Genomic DNA, 26,267 nt, shown 5'->3' with positions numbered 1-26,267 from the left:
TTTAACCTTTAAAATATAATATTAAAATTTAATTTAAATTTTAATACATATCTCTTATTGTAAGTTATAGTATTTTTACTTCGTGCACTGTACTGCAGCCACAGAACAAATCTGATGACAATAAGTCTGATTCTGATTCTTTAACAGTCTCTCTCCCTGTCCCCTGGTGCGTGCGTGTGAGTGTGTGTGTGTGTGTGTGTGTGTGTGTGTGTGTGTGTGTGTGTATGTGTGTGTGTGTGTGTGTGTGTGTGTGTGTGTGTATACAGTATATATATATATATATATATATGTGTGTGTGTGTGTGTGTGTGTGTGTGTGTGTGCCTGTAAGGAATAGATCCCAGGAGATGTGTGAAGTCATCGAAGTCCCATCGGGAACATTCCAAGTTCAATTTAGATCCCCTTGGACCTTGGCCAGGCTGAGATTGATTTGTGAGGACCTGGTAGAGTTTTGGCAGCAAATACCAGCAGGTGAAGTGCATTTTCTGAGAAAAGCATACCCATTTTGGTAAAGTGTACCATCCAGAGAATCTTCCATCAGATTCTCAATTAAACAAAAAGCAACTATGTGTGTTTGTAATAAAATATCACATGAACAAAGATCGTATCTAGCTTATGTTCAGTGTGGATGATCTCTGATCAAGTTACTGAGATCCGGGAGACCTTTAACTGTACCCCAGCCCTCCACCACCAAGGGCAGAACAAGGCAATAACAAGAACAAGAGCAATTCCTTCTTTACCAGTGGGAAGTGCTTGCTTTCCAGGGAAAGTGGTAAGTGAGCTTGGCACAGAGAGAGGAAACACAAAGGATCAAGATAGAGGTAGAGGTTGATAGATTCTTGCTCAGTCAGGGCATGAAGGGATATGGAGAAAGGTGGGAGATTGGGGCTGAGAGACACATGGACCAGACATGATGAGGTGGCGGAGCAGACTCGATGGGCCAAATGGCCTAATTCTTATGATCTAAGATTCAAGATTCAAAATTCAAGTTTATTTATCATGTGTATATCAAAACATACAGTGAAATGTGTCGGTTGCGTTAACAACCAACACACAAGAGTGTGCTGGGCGCAGACAGCAAGAGTCACTTTGCATTGTAGTGCCAACACAGCGTGTCCACGATACTTGGTAGAAGAACACAAAACACAACAAGCAACAAAACAACAACAAAACAAGCCCTGTAGCTCCCTCCCTCACCTCCCTCTCTCCCACCAGTGCACACACACACACTCCTCTAACCCCAGTGCGCATACACTCTCCTCTAACCACGGTGCACATACACAATACTCTAACCCCAGTGCACACACACACACTCCTCTAACCCCAGTGCGCATACACGATACCCTAACCCCAGTGCACACACACTTCTCTAACCCCAGTGCACACACAGTCCTTTAACCCAGTGCACACGCACACAATCCTTTAACCCCAGTGCATACACCACAGTCCTCTAACCCAGTGCACACACACAGCACTTTAACCCCAGTGTGCGCACACACACACTCCTCTAACCCAGTGCACACACACTCTCCTCTAACCCCAGTGCGCATATACAGTCCTCTAACCCCAGTGCACATACACGATACCCTAACCCCAGTGTACACACACACACACACTCCTCTAACCCAGTGCACACACACTCTCCTCTAACCCCAGTGCACAGACACACACTCTTCTAACCCCAGTGCACACACACACACTCCTCTAACCCAGTGCACACACACTCTCCTCTAACCCCAGTGCCCAGACACACTCTCCTCTAACCCAATGCACACACGCTCTCCTCTAACCCAGTGCACACACACACTCCTCTAACCCAGTGCACACACACTCTCCTCTAACCCAGTGCACACACACACTCCTCTAACCCCAGTGCACACACACACACTCCTCTAACCCAGTGCACACACACTCTCCTCTAACCCCAGTGCCCAGACACACTCTCCTCTAACCCAGTGCACACACACTCTCCTCTAACCCAGTGCACACACACTCTCCTCTAACCCAGTGCACACACACACTCCTCTAACCCAGTGCACACACACTCTCCTCTAACCCAGTGCACACACACACTCCTCCAACCCCAGTGCACACACACACACTCCTCTAACCCAGTGCACACACACACACTCCTCTAACCCAGTGCACACACACACACTCCTCTAACCCCAGAGCACACACACAACCCTCTAACCCCATAACGTTGACAATGAACACAATGAACAAACTAACGTGATGTCCATGTTGAACTCCCACCCATTCATGTTCCTCAACAGACAATGAAAACCCATCGAGGAGACGTTAATTTGCTTTCTTTCAGTGTGGCCAGGTTACACCTGCATTCACAAATCAGGCCCATATCATTACAGACTGCAACCAGAAGGACTTTTCTCCTGACATTCCATCAGGGCATGAACTCCCTTTGTCCAGTTTCTCAATGTTGTTTGCGCTCTACTATTACCAGTCTATTGACCTCCAGAGCAAGATGGCAACCTGACCCCAACTCTTATCTCTCCCCAACGGGAATCTTCCATTGAAATTGGGAGTCTGGTGTTCCAGGCCCTTTGATGGGGCTGAGTCCGTGAATCTCCGGACAAGTCAAACGCCAATGTCTGCAGGGCTGAGGCCTATAAGAAAATGGTTTGTCCCGGGGATAAAGGCTTTTGTGTGGGTGGGAGGAGTGTTGTTGTTGTTGTGTTCTGTGTTGTTCTGGAAGCATAGCGGGCAGGTGTGTTGGCACTCCCGGGCTGTCCTCAGCACGTCTTTCAGTTGTGTCAGTTGTTGACACAAATGGGCATTTCACTGAATGTTTTGATGTACACATGGTAAATCAATCGCGATCTTGAACGGTCTGCTTGGTACTTGTCCATCATCTCCTGAACATCGGCAGGGATGTCACAACACAACGACCATCACACTTCTAGTGTCAGCAGACATCGGTCTCCACTTGTCTCAGAGGTAGTTTGTATTGATTGCTGCCTTGTCTATCAAATGGGACACAGATCGAAGCCCCACTCGGTGTAACATCCAGTAGCATTCACGTTTCATGGTTTTGTGACCAATATTCATTCTTCAATTCAGATTATAAAATACGTCCAGCCTGGTCAAGTTGCTGCTAATTACAGGGAGGTTACGGTGCACATGATAGCAGTGACTGCAACTCAGAAAGTACATCCGTGGATGCAGCACCTGAATTCCAGAAAGTTCTCCAGGAAGGTAAACCCATAAACTGAGAAACACTCTGAGCACTGTACCCGGAAGGGGTTTGACTCGGTCTAAGAGTACACTCTCACTTGGGTATTATCTGGGCTTTGTCGGATGTGGTCTCCTCTGGCTCGGGCTCCTCAACTTGGCCAGGCTCAGACAGGATCATTCCGGCAGCACGCTCCTCAAACGCTGGCCCTTTACTTGTGAAGCTCCCAGCTGGGGAGACGGCAGAGCTGTCCTGAAAGCTCTGGGTGGCTTCACTGGCTGGAGGCCTCCCAGTGCCAAGTCGGAAGATACTTCGCAAGTGGCTTATCAAGGCTAGGCTTCTCTTCCCTGAGTGCTGGTGAAAGCTGTACATCTGCTCCATGTCCCCAGCCTCTGAGATGACCACGGCAGTGGCATAGTCTTGGGGGCGCCTCCTGTTGCCCGGCCCCTCATTGATCTTCACTTGAAACTTTTTCCTCAGGTTGAGCACAAAGTAGGCGAGGCCACTGACTATCAACATTGTACCTGGAGAGAGATTGGAATTGTCAGATTCCTGACGTTCCTCACACTAATCAGCACAAAACTCTCCATTCTGTGTTACATAGAACCTAGCACAGCACAGCATAGCACAGTACAGGGCCTTTGGCCCACAGCATTGTGCCATCCTTTTAACATACTCCAAGATCAATCTAACCCATCCCTCCCACATAACCCTTCATTTTTCTATCATCCTTGTGCCTATCTAAAAGTCTCTTAAATATCCCAAATGTATTTGCACCTACCACCATCTCTGGGAGGCTGTTCCACATATTCACCACTCTGTGTAAAATAAATTACCTCTGACTTTGCCCCTATACTTACTTAAAATCACCTTAAAATTATGTCCCCTCTTATCATCCATTTCCGCCCTGGGACAAACGTCCCCTGTTATCCACTTGATCTCTGCCTTTCATTATCTTGTACACCTCTATCGTCACCTCATTCTCCTTCACTCCAAAGAGAAAAGCCTGAGCTCACTCAACCCATCCTCCTAAGACAGGCTCTCTATCAGATTGACGCAGCTTCCTGGTAAACCGTGGGAGAAGAGAACCTCGGAGCTTAGAGAGTTGTCTCTGCAGTTTGTACGTTCTCCCTGTGACCACATGGGTTGTTCCTGGTTGCTCTGGTTTACTCCAACATTGCGAAGACATGCAGGGCCGGTGGGTTAACTGGCCACTGTAAACTGTGCCATGTATGTGAGTGATTGATTCTGGGGGCAGCTGATGGGAAGGTGGAGAGAAATGGGATTAGTATCGAATTGGAGTAAGTGACTGGTTGGTCCCTTTCTAAATTTTCACAAATAAAACAACCAGGCATTTAATGTTTAAGAAAAGAAATGTACAACTTATTTATTGAACTTCAAAAAGCTGAACACAAAGTGCAGTAAAACCCCCTTCTGTAACTATGTCTTCATGTCAGAATGGCCTCTTAAAGTGAAATGCCAGCTTGAAGTCGGTGGTTGTGAATTATGTACATTTCCACCAGTTACTTTACTCTACCCCTTCACTGGTCTCAGACACATGGATCGATTGTTGCTTCCAGGATGACCCATCACAAACCTCGCTACCACAGCACACAGTAATATCATGCCCTCCTGCCCTTCCCTTTCTGCTGTGAACCAGACTGAATGCAGTGGGGCCAGAGGGACCAGGGAAACTACTGACAAGCTGATGACTCATTGAGTAATCCACTCACCTGGAATGGTCGCATGCCAGATCAGAACTGGGTGCAAGAAGCAAGCCACAGACAGAAAGATGAATGTGAGGAACTTCTGAAATCCATTGGGACGGACAGCTTTCTTCCACATGTTCCAAACCTTGCTGTCTGCTGTCTGAAATACATAGCTAAAAGGGTTGTAAGGAAAGAATTAAATTTAATTCCTCCTTGGTGTATGCTAAAATGTGTAACACAAACTGGAAATTTGTAAGACAAAATGCTATCAGTCTGGGACGTGGGAATGTTATGAGAAAGTACGAGGGAGTCAACTCACAGCTGCTTTTAAAGAAATTAGTGTGAGTTCCAGTCTAGAGAAACACATTGTTTGGAAAAGTACTGGGGCAAAAATTAATGTTAGATTTTTGGAGGGATCTTAAAGGGTATAAAAGGGGCAATTTTTTTCTGCAAGAAGGAATCTTCTCCTGGGCTGGAGATAAAGACAAGGACATCGAGAGAGGGGAAGGGAAAGAGGGGAAGTGCTGACAGATGGTTCCATCTGTCTGGAGTGTGGACCACATTTGCTGGGGGAGTGAGCTTGCAAAGTGCTCAACTGGGAAATGGAATTCAAACGGTGGCATCCTAGACTCAAGATGATGATGTTCATGGCACAAGAAAAGAACGCAGAATCAAAAGGGAGTGTTGGACAGAGCCCAACTCCTTCCACATGTGTGTCACCTTGTGTGAGCTGCTGTCAAAAAACGTGGACTTTCCAGAGGCAGTGATGGAAATACCTGATACTCGACAAGGACCGGCAGTTTAGGAAAACAAGAGAGTGGCACTGGGAGGCCCTTTTCAGTCTCCATGGAGTGCCTTAGTCATTAGCTGATGTTTTATTTTATCCCCTTTGCTATTTTAATATTCATTTTTAAGTCTTTATTTATCTAACTCTTAATAAAGTAAATTCTTATAAACTAGCGGTCATGGCTTGGGGATGAAAGGTGAACTTTTTAAGGAGAACTTGAGGGGGACCCTCTTCACTCGGAGAGTGGTGTGAGTGTGGAATGAGCTGCCAGTGAAGTGGTGGATGTGGCTTCAATTTCAACGTTTGAGAGAAGGGAACACTTGGATGGGAGGAGTATGAAGAGCTGCGGTCCAGATGCAGGTCGATGGGACTTGACTAAATAACAGTTCAGCGCAGACTAGATGGGCTGAAGGACCTGTTTCTGCACTGTAGTATTCTATGACTCTATGATTTTCACTTGAATACAGTACACTGCCTCCTTTGCTTGAGGATCTCTCTTGCTGCTGAATTAGCAAAGAACGATTTGTAAAACTATTTTCGTTACAAGGGTAAATGTAGAATTTTGAATCTATTGGTGATAGGGGAGAAAGGATAACATATCAGAACAGCTTTTTCTTGCTACTGGATTTTAACATAAGTTTTACTGTGAACAATTTTCACTCCAATGTGTAATATGCAGGTTCATTAGTACCACAAACATCAGAGCTATAACCTTCCTCCAGAAATGAAATACGACCCAATTTACATCGGTGGTGCGCAAGTGGAACAGGTCAAAAACTTTAAGTTCCTCAGGGTCAATATCACAAGTGACCTGACTTGGTCCAACCAAGTAAAGTTCACTGTCAAGAAGGTCCACCAGCGCCTTTACTTCCTGAGAAAACTAAAGAAATTTGGCCTGCTCCCTAAAACCCTATTAATTTTTATAGATGCACTGTAGAAAGCATTCTTCTAGGGTGCATCACAACCTGCTATGGAAGTTGTCCTGTCCAAGACCGAAAGAAGCTGCAGAAGATCGTGAACATGGCACAGCACATCACACAAACCAATCTTCCGTCCTTGGACTCACTTTACACCACATGCTGTCGGAGCAGTGCTGCCAGGATAATCAAGGACACGACCCACCCAGCCAACACACTTTTCATCCCTCTTCCCTCCGGGAGAAGGCTCAGGAGCTTGAAGACTGGTACGGTCAGATTTGGGAACAGCTTCTTTCCAACTGCGATAAGACTGCTGAACGGATCCTGACCTGGATCTGGGCCGTACCCTCCGAATATCCGGACCTGCCTCTTGGTTTTTTTGCACTACCTTACTTTCTATTTTTCTATTTTCTATTTATGATCTATAATTTAAATTTTTAATATTTACTAATTTTTACTATTTTTAATATTTAATATTTGTAATCCAGGGAGCGGGAAGCGCAGAATCAAATATCTCTGTGATGATTGTACGTTCTAGTACTAATTGTTTGGTGACAATAGAGTATAAATTATAAGTATAAGTCTATTTCTCTGCTCACTTGCTGTGTGTTTACAAACTACTGGCACATCTTTTCACAGTAAATTTTTAGCATGTGGGAAGCTAGCAATTGTTATTGTACAGAGCAGTACTGTCCAAAAGCCTGAGGCACGTATATATAGCAAGGGTGACTGAGCATTGGCACAGTACTCTATATTGGTTAAAATAGGAAGGTGGTCAGGAAACAGAACTAAGAGCACTTAGCTCAGTAGTATTAAGTGTTATCTGGTAACTGGAAAGTCATAATATATAGCACTGTGCAAAAGTCTTAGACACTCTAGCTATGTATAAAATATGCCTGAGACTTCTGCACAGTACTGGAGGTAGTAAGATTGCCCAAGAGCCCAGTGACTTCACGGAGAGGGTGGGTGACATTTCTCATCGAGGACACGCTGAGCTTAAGGTTCAGTTGTCTATTTCGGAAATTATTAAACTTAGAAAGATTAGAGGGCACTTGTCCATCTGTGTGCATTTGAGAAGCTGGGACAAGAGAAAATAAATCGATAAGCATGGGAAATGTTCAGATTAAACAAAGACTGAGGGGATTTCTTCCCTCTATTCCCCCTAAGGTAGCGAGGATATCTTCCCTCCATCCTGTTTGCCAGACTCATAGCTGCAAATATAAACAGGGGCTTTACCCAGAACTCTGAAGACATATAATCGGAATATAATTTTTGACAATCTTTACATTTTCTGTCATTCCTAATTTACAGGAGAGGCATGACGCAGACCACTCTGAACTGAAGCCTGGTGAGTTCAAGTTGCTGGGATAGTTTCATGTGAGGAGCGAGTGGTTAATCAGCAGCAGAGAGGAGATCGGGTCCAAGATCCCAGCTGCAGAAGCTTCATCTTGTTTATAATCCTTCCTGGGAAATTATGATCCATGCCAAGGTTAGTTCCTGTTATTGGGGGCCACATGAAGCATTGGGACCAATGAAGTCTCTGAAGTAAGTGAACTTTTACTTACGGGCAATGGCGGGCAAGAATAATGTCAATAAAATACGGGCCCTCCAAAATCGCAAGTACTGCTGCTGCAAATCTTAACAAAAAAAGCAGAGTTAACCTTTTAATCTTTCACATATTACTGACACAAACAAGAAAACCTTGAACCGATAGAAGTTCATTCATATACTCACAGCAAGTAAACGGCCAGTTTAGTGAACTGCCCTTCAACTGCAGTAACAGTTCCAACGCTGAGGAGCACTGGGTGTTAAGTGGACAGAAGACAAGTCATTAATTATGATTTAATAACAGCTATTACCCTTCAACCATCAGGCTCCTGAACCAGTGCGGATAACTTCACTCACCTCAACACAGCTGATTCCACAACCTACAGACTCACTTTCAAGGACCCTACCAGACATGTTCACAATATTATTTATTTTTTATTTGCACAGTTTGTCTTCTTTTGCACATTAGTTGTTTGTCAGTCTTTCTTGTGTGTAGTCTTTCATTTTTTCTATTGTATTTCTTTGTTCTAGTGTGAAGGCCCACAAGAAAATGGATCTCAGGGTAGTATATGGTCGTAAGTTGATAATAAATTTACTTTGTACTTTCTTCCTCTAATCAACTAAACTCATCTGAGGCTTCGTCTAGATCAATGGAACTAGTCATAGTCATAGTCATACTTTATTGATCCCGAGGGAAATTGATTTTCGTTACAGTTGCCCAACCAAGAATAAGAGTATAAATATAGCAATATATATCTATACTTGAAGGAACTGACCTTCAAGCAAAGATTCAGCTTCCAAAGGGAGGCTCTTGACTTTCAGGGTGAGGATTGGGTTCCCTCTGGGTTACACCTTGATCCAATGCTGGCATTTATTGGAACTGGAGGTTTATATTCTCAAATCACAAACAAGAGGCCAGAAACCACATAACATGATGGAGATTATTCTGGTTATCCATTCATGGAGGCACCATTACCCCAACAAGGACAGCGGTGGTTCGGACTTCCAACACTGACACTACAGAGAAACTGGAGTCACAAAGTCACAGAGCAATATAGCGCAGATATAGCCCTTCAGCCCGACTGTTCCCTGCTGACAACAGTGCCCAACTCATACGTCCCGATTTCCTGCATTCGGCCAAGAGCCTCGTCATGTATCTGTCCAAGTGGTTCAGAAATAATGCCTTCGTACCCACTTCAACCACTTCCTCTGGCAGCTTGTTCCATGTAGTCATCACCCTCTGAGTGAACAACTTGCCCGTCAGCTCCCTTTTAAATCTTCCCCTTTCACCTGAAATCTGTGTCCCCTAGTTTTGAACTCCCATACCCTGGGGAAAAGATTATAGCCATCTACTTTTTCTACACTCTTCTACGCCTTCTAACATTCCTACAGGGTCGCCCCTCATTCTCCAACGTTCCAAGGAATGAAAACCTAGTCTGTCCAACCTCTCCTTATAACTCAAACCCTCTACTGTCGCTAAACCCTTATAAATCTTTTCTGAAAAGTAAATGATGGGTGAGTTGTAAATGCAATTCCAACAAAGAATTAAACAATAACTTAAGCAGAACAAATAAAGTATGTTTGAAATCTGTAGAGGCCCTATAACATGGTGTGTGATCATGGCAGCAGACGTTAATGATGCTGTCCAACACTAGATGGCGGCGGGTGACCATATTTCCCACCATCCTCCTGCTGGGAACAGACTTGACAGTTTGAGACAAAGCAAAATCCATCTGCCTTGTACAAATGAAATATCTCTCCATCACCAGGCTTTTCAACAGCTGTGTGCTTTCTAACAGAAAACTTCAATAGCTCCCTCCTACCATGTCCACATTGCAACATATTCTGCTATGGGTTTCTCTCCATCTCGTGTGAGGCTCATTCCAGGGCTTTGAAGAGGCAGGTAATCAGACTATGTACAGGGTCTGGTTGAAACTAATCTTTCTCCCATTTATCATGTCTTGTGGCGTTGTGTGGGGAGGTCATATCTTAGTAATTTCCTCGAATTTTATAAGTTATGAAGATGATTGAAGAGGATAGGACAGTGGTTGTTGTCTACGTGGACTTTAATGAGGCATTAGACAAGATTAGTCACAGCAGGCTGATCCAGGCACATGGGATCTGTGGAAGCTTGGTAGTCAGAGTTCAAAGTTGGCTTGGCCATCAAAGACAGGGGGTAGTGCTGGAGGGGTGTTATTCCGACTGCAGGTCCGTGGCCAGTGGCCAGCGTACCACAGGGATCAGTGTTGGAACCTCTGTTGTTTTTTATATAAATGACTTGGACAAAAATGAAGATGAGCTGATTCGCATGTTTACAGATGACATAGAAGCTGATGGAGTTGTGAACAAGGTTGACAAGAGAATCTGCAGGATAAGGATCAATTAGAAATGTGGGTGGAGACATAGCAGCTGGAGTTTAATCGAGACAAGTGCGAGGAGCCGCACACTGGGTGGTCAAAGGAGAGTGTATGTAAATAGCAGAACCCTTGAGGAGCAGTGATGTACAGAGGGGTTTCCAGGAGTAAGCTATGGACTTTCTGGAGGTCAGAGGCCTGATGTCAGCAAGTTTCAGAGTCCAGGGCCAAGGAATGGAAGTTGGTTACCTGGAAGCAGTGCTGTCCTGGGGTTGGAGATGTGTGTGTGTGGGTGAGAGAGGGGATTGTCTTGTTGTTTAGTTGTTGTTGTCGTCGTTTTGTTGTTGTCATTGTGTTGTGCTGAACGATGTGAGAGTACACTTGCGGGCTACCCCGGCACATCCTTATGTTGTGTTGGTTGTAAACGTAAATGAATCATTCCACTGTATGTATTGATGTACATGTGACAAATAAATAAATAAATGTGATCCTGAATTGTAAAGAGATAAGACCAGTAGACAGTGGTAAAGATCATGTGGTACACTTGCCTTTGCTGGTTGAATATAAAGGTTGGCAAGTTATATTGCACCTGTGGTTTGTAGTTCTGTCTACTCCATTACGGAAGGGATGTGGAATTGGAGAGGTTCACCAGCGTGCTGCCTGGATCCGAGAGCACGAACCGGGAGAAGAGACTGGGCACACTTCGATGATGTTTCTCCTGGAGCTTTGAAAGCTGAGAGGAGACCAGATGGAGGTTTATGAAATTATGAGTAGCAATAAAAAGGTAGAAGGCCAGAAACATTTTCTAGGACAGAAGTGTGAAAAACTGTGGGATATAGGTAAGTGAAATGGGGAAATTTATTTCTTTATTTAGAGATTAAATGCTGAATAGGCCCTTCCAGCTCCTCAGGTCATGTCACCCAGCCACAGCCAACAAGCCCCGATGTAACCCTAACCTAATGGCTGAAGCAGAAACGACCACATCTGAGAGGCTTTGAGACTGACACATGGACTGGCAGTAACTGAAGGGGCAGGTGGGTGGGATTAGTTTAAATTGACACCATTGCTAGCACAGATATTGCAGGCTGAAGGGCCTGTTCCTGTGCTGTCATGCTTTATATTAAATGAAGACCCAGCAGCAAATGATAAATCAGTTATAGTTTGTGTCAAAGTCCCATGAACTATCTCCTTCACTTTTGTCAATACATGACAACCGATGTGCCTGCGATAAGCAATAGTATAACACGACTTTTATAGTCAGAGATACAGCTCAGTCACAGGCCCTTCTAGCTTAACAAGCCCACGCCAACCAGTTACCAGTTGGACTGTGGGAGGAAACTGGAGCACCCGGAGGAAACCTACAGGGAGAACGTCCAAACTCCTCAAGTCAGCATCAAGAATGGAACCACGATCACTAGCACGGTGATTGCGTTATGCTAACCACTAAGCTACTGTGTTATTACTTGTTGTGGCAATGCTGGCTTGAAGATTCTGTATTTATGTATTTTCAGTTCAAAGTTCAAAGTAAATTTATAATCAAAGAACGTATACGCCATATACCAAGATTCATTTTCATGTGGGCATTCACAGTAGAATAAAGAAATACAAAAAAACCCATGAAAAACAACATACAGAGACTGACAAACATCTAATATGCAAAACAATAGAACAAAAACTAAATACAAACAATAATAAGTAAATAACCTATAAATAACATCAAGAACATGAGTTGTAGAGTCTTTGAAAGTGAGCTGATACATTGGGGAATCAGTTCAGAGTTGAGGTGAGTGAAGATTTTTATGAATAAAACATAATTTGATATAAAAGAACTCTTGGGCAAATATTCCAGTATTTTCTTTTAATTTTCCATTTGGACTGACGGGGGGAATGTGGATTTATGCCACACATTCCATAGTCCTGATGTGTGACCAGGCAGCAAAGGTGTCTCGAGTGACCGCAGCCCATTGCAGCGTGCTAATACTGATTGAATCCATTTGTAACAACTCCATAAATTTTCCACTGCTTGTGTAGATTGCAAGCCATACAGGGTTTTACGTTCGGCTCTTCCTCAAATTGTCAGGAGGGAGTCATTTTTGAAGATTATTTGTTATTTTGGGGAAAGAAAGATAATAATTTGATGGGAAGAGTTACAAGCCTGGACTCTCACAGCTGTTGTGACTACACTTTCTTCCACGCCAGGTCCTGTGTGTGTGTCCAGGAGTTCTCCCAACCCTGTTGTATCTGCACCAGCGATGGGACTGCCACACAAGTGGCTCTATAATGTCCTTTGTAAATGTTAACTACTTGCCATCAATGTTCCTTTGAGGAAAATAATCTTTTCCTCATCATCAAAACAAAATAGTTCATGAATACATAACCATTGATCTCCTGGGATTTTTGCACACAACAATCTGCAGAGTTGACAAAGAACAGGAACCATTCAGCGAGTGGCAGTTCCATGGGTGAAAATGCCTTGATAACGAGAGGTGTCAGAGGATAATGGCCAGTCTGGTTCAAGCTGACAACTCAAACAACCACACGTTACAAGCGGTGTGCGGAAGAGCATCTCTGAGTGCACAACACGTCGAAGCTTGACGTGGATGGGCTACAGCAACAGAGGCCACTAACATACACTAAGTGGCCATTTTGTTAGGTACAGGAGGTACCGAATGAAGTGGTCACTGAGTAGACACTGCAATGGAATCTTCTGTCCTTCTGTTCTGAAGAGAAATCCTTTGAACATAGTTTCCTGCCAAAGTGGTAATGCTGGTAACGAAATAATCCAAAGAATCAGATGATCTGAGCAGGGTAAAAATTGAGACAAACATGACCCCTGCTGTAACACTTTAAATGGTGGATGATTATGGACTGAAGTACAGGATATGACAACAGCTCATTCTCAGGGCTCTGTTCCACTGCAGTAAAACGATGCCTGGTTTGGTCTGCACAGTACCAAATAGAGAGAGGGAGGGAGAGAGATACCTAGTCCTTAGCCTTGGCTTGCTCAGCAGACTGGGAACCCCTGTAAGTTTTACAGAAAGTCTGAGGGAGCAGACCAAGAGAGCATTAACCACCTGTTGGGCCGAATGGCCTACAAGGAACAGGGGCAGCTTTTTATTTCCTTCCAGACATGCACTGAGGCATGTGCGTGCATGTGCGCGCGTGTGTGTGTGTGTATGTGCGTGTGTGTGTGCATGTGTGTGTGCGCATGTGCGCGCGTGTGTGTGTGTGTGTGCATGTGTGTGTGTGCATGTGCGCGCGTGTGTGTGTGTGTGTGCATGTGTGTGTGTGTGTGCATGTGCGCGCACGTGTGTGTGTGTGTGCATGTGTGTGTGTGCATGTGCGCGCGTGTGTGTGTGTGTGTGCATGTGTGTGTGTGTGTGTGTGCATGTGCGCGCGCGTGTGTGTGTGTGTGCATGTGTGTGTGTGCATGTGCGCGCGTGTGTGTGTGTGTGTGTGTGTGTGTGTGTGCATGTGTGCGCGTGTGTGTGTGTGTGTGTGTGTGTGTGTGTGTATGCATGTGTGTGTGTGTGTGTGTGTGTGTGTGTGTGTGTGTGTGTGTGTGTCGAGGAGTGTCTAGGGTCACAGTGTTCATTTCCTTCCTCCTGCCCCACTCTCTGGGCTCCATTCTCCCGGTGGCTGGCAGTGCTGAGGAGTACCAAATGGATCTCCACCTAGGCTGAGCTTAACCACCATCCAAGAGCTTGAAGCATAAATCTCTCTGTCCACCGTGCCGATGTTGAGTCAACCAAACCCATTCACCTTCCCTGCTTCACTCTAGTTTCCAAAATAGAGAATATGTTTATTGTAAATCTAACAGATATCCATCAGTGAAAGCCAGCCCTCCCCAGACCTGCCAGTCTGACTCAGTGGATTTAGTTTAAATTCCCTCACTCCGGAAAAATAAGATGAAACAAATAAGTAGATTTCAAACTATGTGGCAGCTACAGGGAAAGGCAGGATTGATGGAGAGAGATGAATAGACTCGTAGAGCACTACAATGGAGAAACAGGCCCTTCAGCCCATTCTAACTGTACCTAGTTCCATCAAACCTCAGCTGGACCACAACCCTTCATAAACCTCCCCCTTTATGTACTTAACCAAACTTCTAAATGTTACAGTCACCTCCAATGGCAGCTCACTCAACACTCTCACCACCCTCTGAGTGAAGAAGTTCCTTCTTAGACCTCCCTTAAATATTTCACCTTTCACCCTTAACCCATGACCTTTAGTTACAGTCTCACCCAACCTGAGTGGAAGAAGCCTGGTAGCATTTACCCTACCTATGCCCCTCATAATTTTGTCAGCCTCTATCAAATCAGCCCTCCAGGGAATCGAATCCTCACCGATCCAGTATTACCCTGTAAGTCAGGTCCACCGACTCCACCAACATCTCTGCACTCTTTCAAACTTATAATGTCATGGAGTTACGGTTACAGATCACTGACCTTTCCTCAGAGTAGCGCTGATTCTCACGGTATTTTCCTGCCTGCATACATTTGTCCTGTTGATATCCAAGATCAAAGGTCAGGCCCATCACAGACATCCTGATCAAACCAGCAAATCAGCAGAACCTACTACCCAGTCCCATGAAAACTTTACTGTAAACCAAAGTGAGCGGATTACCCGATACCACACACAGGAGCGCTGCAGTCCTTACACATGGTCTAAGATCAAACTAGACCTGGTCTTCTCCCAGGCTTGTGCAATCAAGAACTGGAAAGCAGAGATTAAGGTGAGTGGAGAGAGGTAATCAGAAACCGAAGGCAAATTGTTCGTATGTGGAAAGAGTCTGCCAGAGGAAGTAGTTGAGCCATTTACAGGACAGTTGGTGGTTGACAGGAAACCAGGGGAAACCAGGGGTTCCCAAGCTTTTTGGAGTCATGGACCCCTACCATTAACTGATTTAGAAGGATGTGGGCCAAATGGGATTAGCTAAAATGGGAATCTGGATTTTGTCACACGTACAATGAAACATACAGTGAAATGTGTCATTTGGGCACTACAGCAGTCTAGCTCAGAGTGTCCGAGTTCGGATGTCATCTGTAACGCGTCTCCATATCCTCCCCATGCGATGCGTGGATTTTCTCTGGCTGCTCTGGTTTCCTCCCACAGTCCAAAAATGTACCAATTAGTAGGTTAATTGGTCATTGTAACTTGTCCTGTGATTATGCTAGGGTTAAATCGGGAGTTGCTGGGTGGCAGTGGTTGAAGGGCTGGAAGGGCCTATTCTGTGCTGCATCTCAATAAACAAACACATTACAAAATAAACAAAATTTGTGTAAAATCAATCAACAAGATCTGTGCTGAGGGCAGGCTCCTCCTTTGACTTCCCAAACTACAACACCTCACACATGTTGTATCTGTGTGCAAGTCTAGACATCATCAATATCCGATGGCATTGGTAACACTCTCCACAACTCCATCCATCTCTATGTTATCCACGGACTTGCTAATCTGCTCACCTACAATAGTCAAACATGATTTTTCTCTGTTGGTTCTACTGAATCCTGTAATTACGTTCTAGGTTAATACATAAAAACTCCATTTCAGACTCATGGACATACCCTTTGACTAATGACAAGCTAACATGTTGGGCACTCTCTCCCTTCTTAAATAATTCACAATTGTTGTCATTAAACCTGAAAGAATGATTTTAAAGTGTTTTGTAATTAGAAAGATGATAACCAATGTACCTTCTGGGATGTTGATAATTGATTCTTGGCTTTCAGTCTCCCAAACTTCTTTAGTTCCATTTTCCAGTGTCACTAACTTCCTTCCGTTCCTCTTACCCTATCTATAACCTCAGTCACTTTAACCCACATTTTACAAAGCTGTTTACATTGGAAATACATGCTGGTATTTATATATTTAGGCACATTTTATTCCATATCTATATTTTAAATTCTTTTTATATAATTCTTTATTTTTGATAATGGCTGAATTTTGTTTTTTTTTTGCATGTCACACCACACACCACAGAAAATTCCTAATACATGTAATCCTTAATCTTTGATCTTTGGCAGACCTGTGGCTCTCTCACATTTCGATGGGCTACTGTTTTTATTTCATGAATCTCTATCATTTCTCTGTCATTGCTTGGTTGTAACCATGTGTGCTATTTATGCTATGTGCAGTGTGCTGTGTGCTGTTGGAAATGTGTTTTTCACCTTGGCCCCAGAGGAACACAGTTTCATTTGGCTATATCCATGGAGGGAGGAGAGAGAGCAGCGCGCCGCGCGTGCGCAGCCCTCCGGTGAAAAATGATATTGTATCTGTTAAATAGGGGCCGTGGACAATTCTGATTTGATGGAGAATGGACGTGCAAGCACAGAGGAACATCTGGAGAAATTTCTGAAACACTCTTTCACTGCTGTCGTTACTGCATGTTCGGGAATCTTTCAGAGGGTAGGCCTCAAGATCCCCGGCTTTGCCTGCTGTTGGTGACCGAGGTTGAGGTCAAATCGTTTGGACAGAGATGGCACGCAGTACTTGGCATCGGAGAGCTGATCAGAGCTCGAAGTTTTCGGATGACTCAGAGTCGGACCGTGATCGGGTATGGCAGGGAGAGTTTTTCTTCCTTCTCCTGTCTGTGTGAGATGTGGGACATTTGATAGACTTTGAACTTTTACTGTACTCATGGACTTCTTCATCAAGTTATGGTATTATTGCACTGTTGTAACAAGGTTCTGAACTTAAAGAGGGGTAACTTTGAAGGTATGAGACGTGAATTAGCTAAGATAGACTGGCAAATGACACTTAAAGGATTGACGGTGGATATGCAGTGGCAAGCATTTAAAGGTTGCATGGATGAACTACAACGATTGTTCATCCCAGTTTGGCAAAAGAATAAATCAAGGAAGTTAGTGCACCCGTGGCTGACAAGAGAAATTAGGAATGGTATCAATTCCAAAGAAGAAGCATATAAATTAGCCAGAAAAAGTGGCTCACCTGAGGACTGGGAGAAATTCAGAGTTCAGCAGAGGAGGACAAAAGGCTTAATTAGGAAGGGGGAAAAAGATTATGAGAGAAAACTGGCAGGGAACATAAAAACTGACTGTAAAAGCTTTTATAGATATGTAAAAAGGAAAAGACTGGTAAAGACAAATGTAGGTCCCCTTCAGACAGAAACAGGTGAATTAATTATGGGGAGCAAGGACATGGCAGACTAATTGAATAATTACTTTGGTTCTGTCTTCACTAAGGAGGACATAAATAATCTTCCGGAAATAGTAGGGGACAGAGGGTCCAGTGAGATGGAGGAACTGAGGGAAATACATGTTAGTAGGGAAGTGGTGTTAGGTAAATTGAAGGGATTAAAGGCAGATAAATCCCCAGGGCCAGATGGTCTGCATCCCAGAGTGCTTAAGGAAGTAGCCTAAGAAATAGTGGATGCATTAGTGATAATTTTTCAGAACTCTTTAGATTCTGGACTAGTTCCTGAGGATTGGACGGTGGCTAATGTAACCCCACTTTTTTAAAAAGGAGGGAGAGAGAAACTGGGGAATTATAGACCGGTTAGCCTAATGTCGGTGGTGGGGAAATTGCTGGAGTCAGTTATCAAAGATGTGATAACTGCACATTTGGAAAGCGGTGAAATCATCGGACAAAGTCAGCATGGATTTGTGAAAGGAAAATCATGTCTGACGAATCTCATAGAATTTTTGAGGATGTAACTAGTAGAGTGGATAGGGGAGAACCAGTGGATGTGGTATATTTGGATTTTCAAAAGGCTTTTGACAAGGTCCCACACAGGAGATTAGTGTGCAGACTTAAAGCACACGGTATTGGGGGTAAGGTATTGATGTGGATAGAGAATTGGTTAGCAGACAGGAAGCAAAGAGTGGGAATAAACGGGACCTTTTCAGAATGGCAGGCGGTGACTAGTGGAGTACCGCAAGGCTCAGTGCTGGGACCCCAGTTGTTTACAATATATATTAATGACTTGGATGAGGGAATTAAATGCAGCATCTCCAAGTTTGCGGATGACACGAAGCTGGGTGGCAGTGTTAGCTGTGAGGAGGATGCTAAGAGGATGCAGAGTGACTTGGATAGGTTGGGTGAGTGGGCAAATTCATGGCAGATGCAATTTAATGTGGATAAATGTGAAGTTATCCGCTTTTGTGGCAAAAATAGGATAACAGATTATTATCTGAATGGTGGCCGATTAGGAAAAGGGGAGGTGCAATGAGACCTGGGTGTCATTATACACCAGTCATTGAAAGTGGGCATGCAGGTACAGTAGGCGGTGAAAAAGGCGAATGGTATGCTGGCATTTATAGCGAGAGGATTCGAGTACAGGAGCAGGGAGGTACTACTGCAGTTGTACAAGGCCTTGGTGAGACCACACCTGGAGTATTGTATGCAGTTTTGGTCCCCTAATCTGAGGAAAGACATCCTTGCCATAGAGGGAGAACAAAGAAGGTTCACCAGATTGATTCCTGGGATGGCAGGACTTTCATATGAAGAAAGACTGGATGAACTGGGCTTGTACTTGTTGGAATTTAGAAGATTGAGGGGGGATCTGATTGAAATGTATAAAATCCTAAAGGGATTGGACAGGCTAGATGCAGGAAGATTGTTCCCGATGTTGGGGAAGTCCAGAACAAGGGGTCACAGTTTGAGGATAAAGGGGAAGCCTTTTAGGACCGAGATTAGGAAAAACTTCTTCACACAGAGAGTGGTGAATCTGTGGAATTCTCTGCCACAGGAAACAGTTGAGGCCAGTTCATTGGCTATATTTAAGAGGGAGTTCGATATGGCCCTTGTGGCTACGGGGATCAGGGGGTATGGAGGGAAGGCTGGGGCGGGGTTCTGAGTTGGATGATCAGCCATGATCATAATAAATGGCGGTGCAGGCTCGAAGGGCCGAATGGCCTACTCCTGCACCTATTTTCTATATGTTATAATTATGTGGTTTTGTCAGTTTTTCAGTCTTGGTCTGTCCTGTGTTTTGTGATATCATACCGGAGGAAATATTGTATCATTTCTTAATTCATGCATTACTAAATGACAATAAAAGAGGACTACCTGTCTTCATAATCTAATCTAATTAACCTTGAACTTGGATTTTCCACTATAAATTATTTTGTCTCCATCTGCAAGACTCTCACATTTTCTCTCACCAATCTCTTTATTCCTTGCAATCTGTTTGGAAGCTTTTAACAAATTCCAGGACAATAATTGACTTCAGTTTTTTGTATGGTTGCCACAACATGAGAGGCCAGTCAGCCCATCAATAGAACCAGCAGAAATCCAATCAGATCACCCTCCAGTTGAACTTATATTGGAGGATGCATTAAGCTAGAAAATAAAAAGATGATTGAGCAGATCCAACATGGATTTTTCAATGAAATCATGCTTAAGGGTGTAATAGGAGGATGGAAAAGGGGAAACCAGAAGATGTGATGTATTTGGTTTTCCAGAATAATTTTCATCAGGTTGTAGTCAGAGGATTGGTTAACAAAGTTGAATTGAAAATTAGTTATTGATCCTCTAGTTATTTCCCTTTACAAATAAATATCCACCTCTCTTTTAAAGGTTATTTTTGTGGCCCCAACATTTGACACAATGAATTTCTCCACCATTCCATCATGGCTGATCCCGGATCCCACTCAACCCTGTACACCTGCCTTCGCGCCATATCCTTTGATGCCCTGACCAATCAGCAAACTATCAACTTCCGCGTTGGATATACCACGTGTGTTGTTTTAACTGTGGTCCCGACAGAAATTTACCACCGTGTATTGAAAGTTCAAAGTTCAAAATAAATTTATCATCAAACTACATATATATCACTATGTGACTCATTTTCTTGTGGGCGTTCAGACAAAAATAAAAATAATAAACAGAATTTATGAAAAACTGAAGCAATAAGGACTTACAAACAACCAGTGTGCAAAAGACAAATTATGCAGGTAATAATAAATAAATAATACTGAGAACACGAGTCCTTGAAAGTGAGACTGTAGGTTGTGGAATCAGCACAGTGTTGAGGTGAGTGAAGTTATCCCCACTGTCCAGGTGCCTGACCCTGGTGGTGTGAGGGTACTGAGGTGAGTGAAGTTACCCTCACTATCCAGGAGCCTGACGGTTGTAGGGTGATAACAGTCCTGACCCTGGTAGTCTGGGGGTATTGAGGTGAGTGAAGTTGTCCACACTGTCCAGGTGCCTGATGGTTGTGGGGTGATAACAGTCCTGATCCTGGTGGTGTGGGGGTACTGAGGTGAGTGAAGTTACCCTCACTCTCCAGGAGCCTGACGGTTGTAGGGTGATAACAGTCCTGACCCTGGTGGTGTGGGGGTATTGAGGTGAGTGAAGTTGTCCACACTGTCCAGGTGCCTGATGGTTGTGGGGTGATAACAGTCCTGACCCTGGTGGTGTGGGGGTACTGAGGTGAGTGAAGTTACCCTCACTGTCCAGGTGCCTGATGGTTGTGGGGTGATAACAGTCCTGACCCTGGTGGTGTGGGGGTACTGAGGTGAGTGGTTATTCCCACTGGTTCAGGAGCTTGATGATTCCAGGTAATAACTGTTCCTGGGGTTCTTGTACCTCTGCCTGATTGTAGTCATGAGAAATATTTGATCAGGTTAGTTCTATGTTTTTTTCCTGGTTGTAGGTTATGCCTCATGAGAGCTGGGGCAGGCACAGTGTGAATAATGTGTGGTTGATTTCATCAGTCAACAACCATATCTCACTAACAACAAAGCAGCAGAGACTGGGAACATGTGACCTCTAATCTCTGGGGCCGGGAACATGTGTACTCTGACCTCCAGGGCTGGGAACATGTGAACCCTGACCTCTGGAGATGAGAACATGTGAACTCTGACCTCGACTGGAATGAAAGGGTTATCATACGAGGAAGGTTTGATAGCTCTGGGTCTGTACTTGCTGGAATTTGGAAGGATGAGGGGGATCTCATTGAAAACTTTCAAATATTGAAAGGCCTAGACAGAGTAGATGTGGAAAGGATGTTTCCCATGCTGGGAGAGTCTAGGACAAGAGGGAACTGCCTCAGGATAGAGGGGCGCCCTTTCAAAACAGAGATGTGGAGAAATTTCTTTAGCCAAAGGGTGGTGAATTTGTGGAATTTGTTGCCACATGCGGCTGTGGAGGCCAGGTTGCTGGGTGTATTTAAGGCAGAGGTTGATAGCTTCTTGGTTGGATATGGAACCAAAGGTTACGGGGAGAAGACCAGGAACTGGGGATGAGGAGGAGGAGAAAAGAAAAGGATCTGCCTTGATTGAATGGCTGAGCAGACTCGATGGGCCAGATGTCCTAATTCTGCTCCTGCGTCTTATGGACTTGTGGTCTTAGAGACTGATTTAGCTTTAGTGAGGAATGCTGCCTCATTCAGCCTAGATTCAAATTCCACCAAAGATATGGCAGATTGTTGTTTAAACTTTTACCCCTCTGCCAACAATGGCTTTTAATTGACCTAAAAATAAATGTCAGGCACCATGTCATGTAAAGGTTAGCACAACACTGAGGAGGAGTTTGTACGTTCTCCCTGTGACTGTGTACTTTCCTCTGGGTGCCAGTTTCTTCCCAAATTTCATAGATGTATGAATTAGGGATAGTAACTCGTGGACATATTATGTTGGTGCCAGAGCCATGGTGACACTTGTGGGCTGCCCCCAGCACATCCTTGGATGCATTGGTTATTGACATTAAAGGAAGTATTTCACCGTAAGTTGATGGCCCATGTGATAAATAAAACTGATCTTTATAGTTATCTTTATAACAATGTAATTATTCCCACGTTAATTTGGAAACTTTGCTCAAACAAATACCTGAAATATTTCTAGGATTTTCGTTGGATTTGCAGTACCCATTAAACTGCAAGGCCACTAAAGAGTTAAAGGCAGTGTTTAATTTGCGTAGTACTTGAGAAATCTTATTCAAGCATTTATTGAATGAAAAGTAATGGTTCTCCTAACTCCTGGAATGCAACCTCAGTGACATTATTTGGATCCTGAGATTAGACTGGATGCTTTAAATGATCAAAGATTTATTTATGTAAGAAGTATCTGCTACTTCATATTCTTTATTGTGAATTTGTGAAAGGTTTTTGTAGTTGAGGGTTCTTGTTAGGTGATTTCAAAATTGGCCTACACTGAAAAGTTATCTAATCCAATAACAATTTCATACACATGAGATTCTGCAGATGCTGGAAATCCAGAGCAACACACACAAAATACTGGAGGAACTCAGCAGATCAGGCAGCATCTATAGAAATGAATAAACAGACAATGTTTCATGCTGAGACCCTTCATCAGGACTGACCTGATGTAAGTGACAAGTTCCCTGTCCATTCTTCTATCAGAGTCTTTAATTGGATGTTGTGAAGGAGTTAAGGGATTTCAATTTACAAGATGCAAGGGCTGCAGATTGTGGAAGTCTGATATAAAAACAGAGAATTCTGGAAGTACTCAGCAAACCAGACAACATCTGGAGGGAGAAACGGTTAATGTTTCAGTTTGCTGACCTGTCATCGGGACAGGGGAACAACAGATTGGATATTTATATTAGTGTTTGAGTTCATTTGAGCTTGTCAAAATATCATTTCATGAATTATCCTTTCTAGATACCACACTGTTCCAGTGGTGAGTGTGTGTATGACTTTTCATCCCAGAGTCTATCAAGCTGTCAACATTCTATTTTTGGATTCTGGGATTCTGTGTCATAGAATCCTCCTGCACATCTGTGAGGAATTATTGCTGGCTTCACTTTCAAAGTCCAGAATTTAACCTATTCAGTGAATATTTCAGTACTTTGCGGGAGGATGCTTGGGCTGCTCAAAACTAGAACATGGATTAAGGCACAGGAGCAGATGTTAGATATTCAGCCCCTTGAATCTGCTCTGATGTTCTATAAAATCACAGCCGGCCTGATCTTGGCCACAGCTCCACTTCCCTGCCCCACATAGTTTTTTTCACAGCGGAGACCTGAAGATCAGCCCAAAACATTGACTGTTTACTCTTTTGCATAAAGGCTGCCTGACCTGCTGAGTTCCTCCAGCATTTTGTGTGTGTTCCTTCACATTTCCAGTATCTGCAGATTTTCTCTTGCTTGCCATATATTTCAACTCTCCTGCGATGTTGGAATCTGTCTCAGCTTTGAACACAGTTATTTATAATGAACCGACTTTTGTTATTTACACAATTTGTCTTCTTTTGCACATTGTTCTGCCTTGGTTATTTATAGCATTTTGTAAATTCTATTGTATTTCTTTATTTTCCTGTAAATGCCTGCATAAACATGAATTTCAAGGTAGAATATAGTATGTACCTACCGAGTGTATGTTCGTGGTCTTCTGCTGCTGTAGCCCACCCACTTCACGGATCGATATGATGTGCATTCAGAGATGCTCTTCTGCACACCTCTGTTGTAACGTGTGGTTATTTGAGTTAACGTTGCCTTCCTGTCACCCTGAACCAGTTTGGCCATTCTCTTCCGACCTCCCTCATTAACAGGGTGTTTTCACCCACCGATCTTCCGCTCACTGGAGGTTTTTCGTTTCTCGCACCATTCTCTGTAAACTCTAAAATCTGTTGTGCATGAAAATCCCAGGAGATCAGCAGTTTCTGAGATACTCAGCCACCCGCTCAGGCACCAACAATCATTCCACAGTCAAAGTCACTTAGATCACGTTTCTTCCCCATTCTGATGTTTGGTCTAAACAACAACTGAACCTCTTGACCACATCAGCATGCTTTTGTGCATTGAGTTGCTGCCACACAATTGTCTGTTTAATATTTGTATAAATGTACAGGTGTACAGGTGAATCTAATAAAGTGGCCACTAAGTGTATCTGCGTGTTCCACATAGCAACTGACCTTGCTGACCGCCACTCACCTGTTTAAACTAATCTTACATTAATCCCATTCCTGCTGACCTCCACTCACCTGTTTAAACTAATCTTACATTAACCCCATTCCTGCTGACCTCCACTCACCTGTTCATACTAATTGTACATTAACCCCATTCCTGCTGACCTCCACTCACCTGTTTAAACTAATCTTACATTAACCCCATTCCTGCTGACCTCCACTCACCTGTTTAAACCAATCTTACATTAACCCCATTCCTGCTGACCTCCACTCACATGTTCATACTAATCGTACATTAACCCCATTCCTGCTGACCTCCACTCACCTGTTCATACTAATTTTACATTAACCCCATTCCTGCTGACCTCCACTCACCTGTTCATACTAATTTTACATTAACCCTATTCCTGCTGACCTCCACTCACCTATTCATACTAATTTTACATTAACCCCATTCCTGCTGACCTCCACTCACCTGTTTAAACTAATCTTACATTAACCCCATTCTCCATGCTTTCTTGTGATGAGTTAATCACCTTATAGCAACCCCCGAAACACTTTCTTCACCAACAAGACTACTGTCAGGTGAGTGATGGCATAGTCTTCATTTTTCGGGATGAGTCCAACAGAATTAATAGTCAGCAAGCTTGATGCTGCCTGGGAGAAAGCAGATTACTTTTTATTCTCCATTCTAAACATTCCCTTCCTGACCAGCGGGTAGTGGTTGCACCACCTACAAAATGCACTGCAGTTACCTGCCCAGGCTACTCAAACCAGACCTCCAAACCTGTGTCCACAGCCATTGAAAAGCACATGAGAATGCCACACCGGCAGGTACACCTCCAGCCTGCTTTCTATCCTAACTTGGAAAAATATCTCTGTTCCTTCATGGTTGCTGGATCGAAATCGTGGAATGCTCAAACTGTCAGCATGGTAGGAGAATCTTTTCCAGAAAAATTGCAACAGTTCCAGAACGAGGCTCATCGCCACCTGGGGATGGATGATAAATGCCTTCCCCGCAAAGCCCAAAGCCAGAAAGATGAATGTGCCGGAGACACACAGGTAATGAGGGCTGGCGGTTTGGTCAAAGTTAAAGTAAGTGTATTATCAAAGTACCTGTATGTCACCGTATACAACCTGGAGATTTGTTTTCCTGTGGCACTTACAGGAAAATAAAGAAATACTAAAGAATTTATACGAAACTTTACTTAAACAAAGACTGACAAACAATTAATGTGCAAAAGAAGACAAATTATTCAAATAAAAGAAACAAATAATACTGAGAGCATGAGTTGTCAGGTCCTTGAAAGTGAGTCTATTGGTTGTGGAATCAGTTCAGAGTTGAGGTGATTGAAGTTATCCACACTGGTTCAGGAGCCTGATGGTTGCACGGTTATAACTATTTATGAGTTTTAATTGTCTGAGGTTGGTTTACTGTGACTAATGGTAATGGACAATTGCTTTATTTCACTTACCTGCAGCTGTAATGATCCCGAGGATCCTACATGTGCGTTCTAACATGGTCCAGACTCCTGCAGCATCCATCTCAATCAATGCGCCAGGATCTCAAAAATCAAACAGAGAACGTTACTCTCTGGATACCTGTTCCTGAGTCCAGCAGAAGTCACGTCGGGAAATGTATCAGCGTCCCATTCACCTGTGAAGGCAGATGCTGTGCAATCCCTCCGGACTGAGACAGAGGATTGCAAGAATCCCTCTGCCTCTGTCTTTCCAAGCACTTGTTGTGTTTTGGAAACAGTCCTTCAGCGATTTACTCATCAGACTGTGGACTTTACCAATCCTAACCGGTCTGTGCAGCTTCAACCTGCCCCAAGGTTACAGCAATTGTATGCTGCTGTTTGTTTTCTTAAAAGAAAACAATTTGTTTAATCATTATCCAGAAACAATGGCAAAGTTAGGTTAATGGT

The 26,267-nt window shown here is 43.7% G+C and overlaps 1 protein-coding gene and 1 long non-coding RNA gene across 2 annotated transcripts; one reads left to right on the top strand and one right to left on the bottom strand.

Annotated features, from left to right (window-relative positions):
• On the bottom strand, positions 1 to 26,267 carry tmem72 (transmembrane protein 72). Its single transcript, XM_072282907.1, has 5 exons — positions 25,815 to 26,267; positions 8,340 to 8,406; positions 8,171 to 8,242; positions 4,926 to 5,074; positions 1 to 3,716 (listed from the first exon to the last, which is right to left on the bottom strand). Exons 1-5 carry the CDS (start codon positions 25,882 to 25,884, stop codon positions 3,289 to 3,291), a joined length of 786 nt encoding a protein of 261 aa, XP_072139008.1. The 5' UTR covers positions 25,885 to 26,267; the 3' UTR covers positions 1 to 3,288.
• Positions 7,925 to 20,283, top strand: LOC140212206 (uncharacterized). Its single transcript, XR_011889665.1, has 3 exons — positions 7,925 to 8,094; positions 16,794 to 17,063; positions 20,048 to 20,283. It is a non-coding gene; the product is annotated as an uncharacterized lncRNA (long non-coding RNA).

Source organism: Mobula birostris, chromosome 18, assembly GCF_030028105.1.
Source record: "Mobula birostris isolate sMobBir1 chromosome 18, sMobBir1.hap1, whole genome shotgun sequence".
Taxonomy (NCBI): domain Eukaryota; kingdom Metazoa; phylum Chordata; class Chondrichthyes; order Myliobatiformes; family Myliobatidae; genus Mobula; species Mobula birostris.
This window is presented reverse-complemented; position numbering and strand designations above follow the sequence as displayed.

Coding starts and splice junctions, on each gene's coding strand:
- tmem72 (XM_072282907.1), bottom strand. CDS start 25,884: ATGGATGCTGCAGGAGTCTGGACCATGTTAGAACGCACATGTAGGATC. Junction 8,407..25,814: donor CGGGATCATTACAGCTGCAG/GTAAGTGAAATA, acceptor CTTAACACCCAG/TGCTCCTCAGCGTTGGAACT. Junction 5,075..8,170: donor ATTCTTGCCCGCCATTGCCC/GTAAGTAAAAGT, acceptor CAACCCTTTTAG/CTATGTATTTCAGACAGCAG.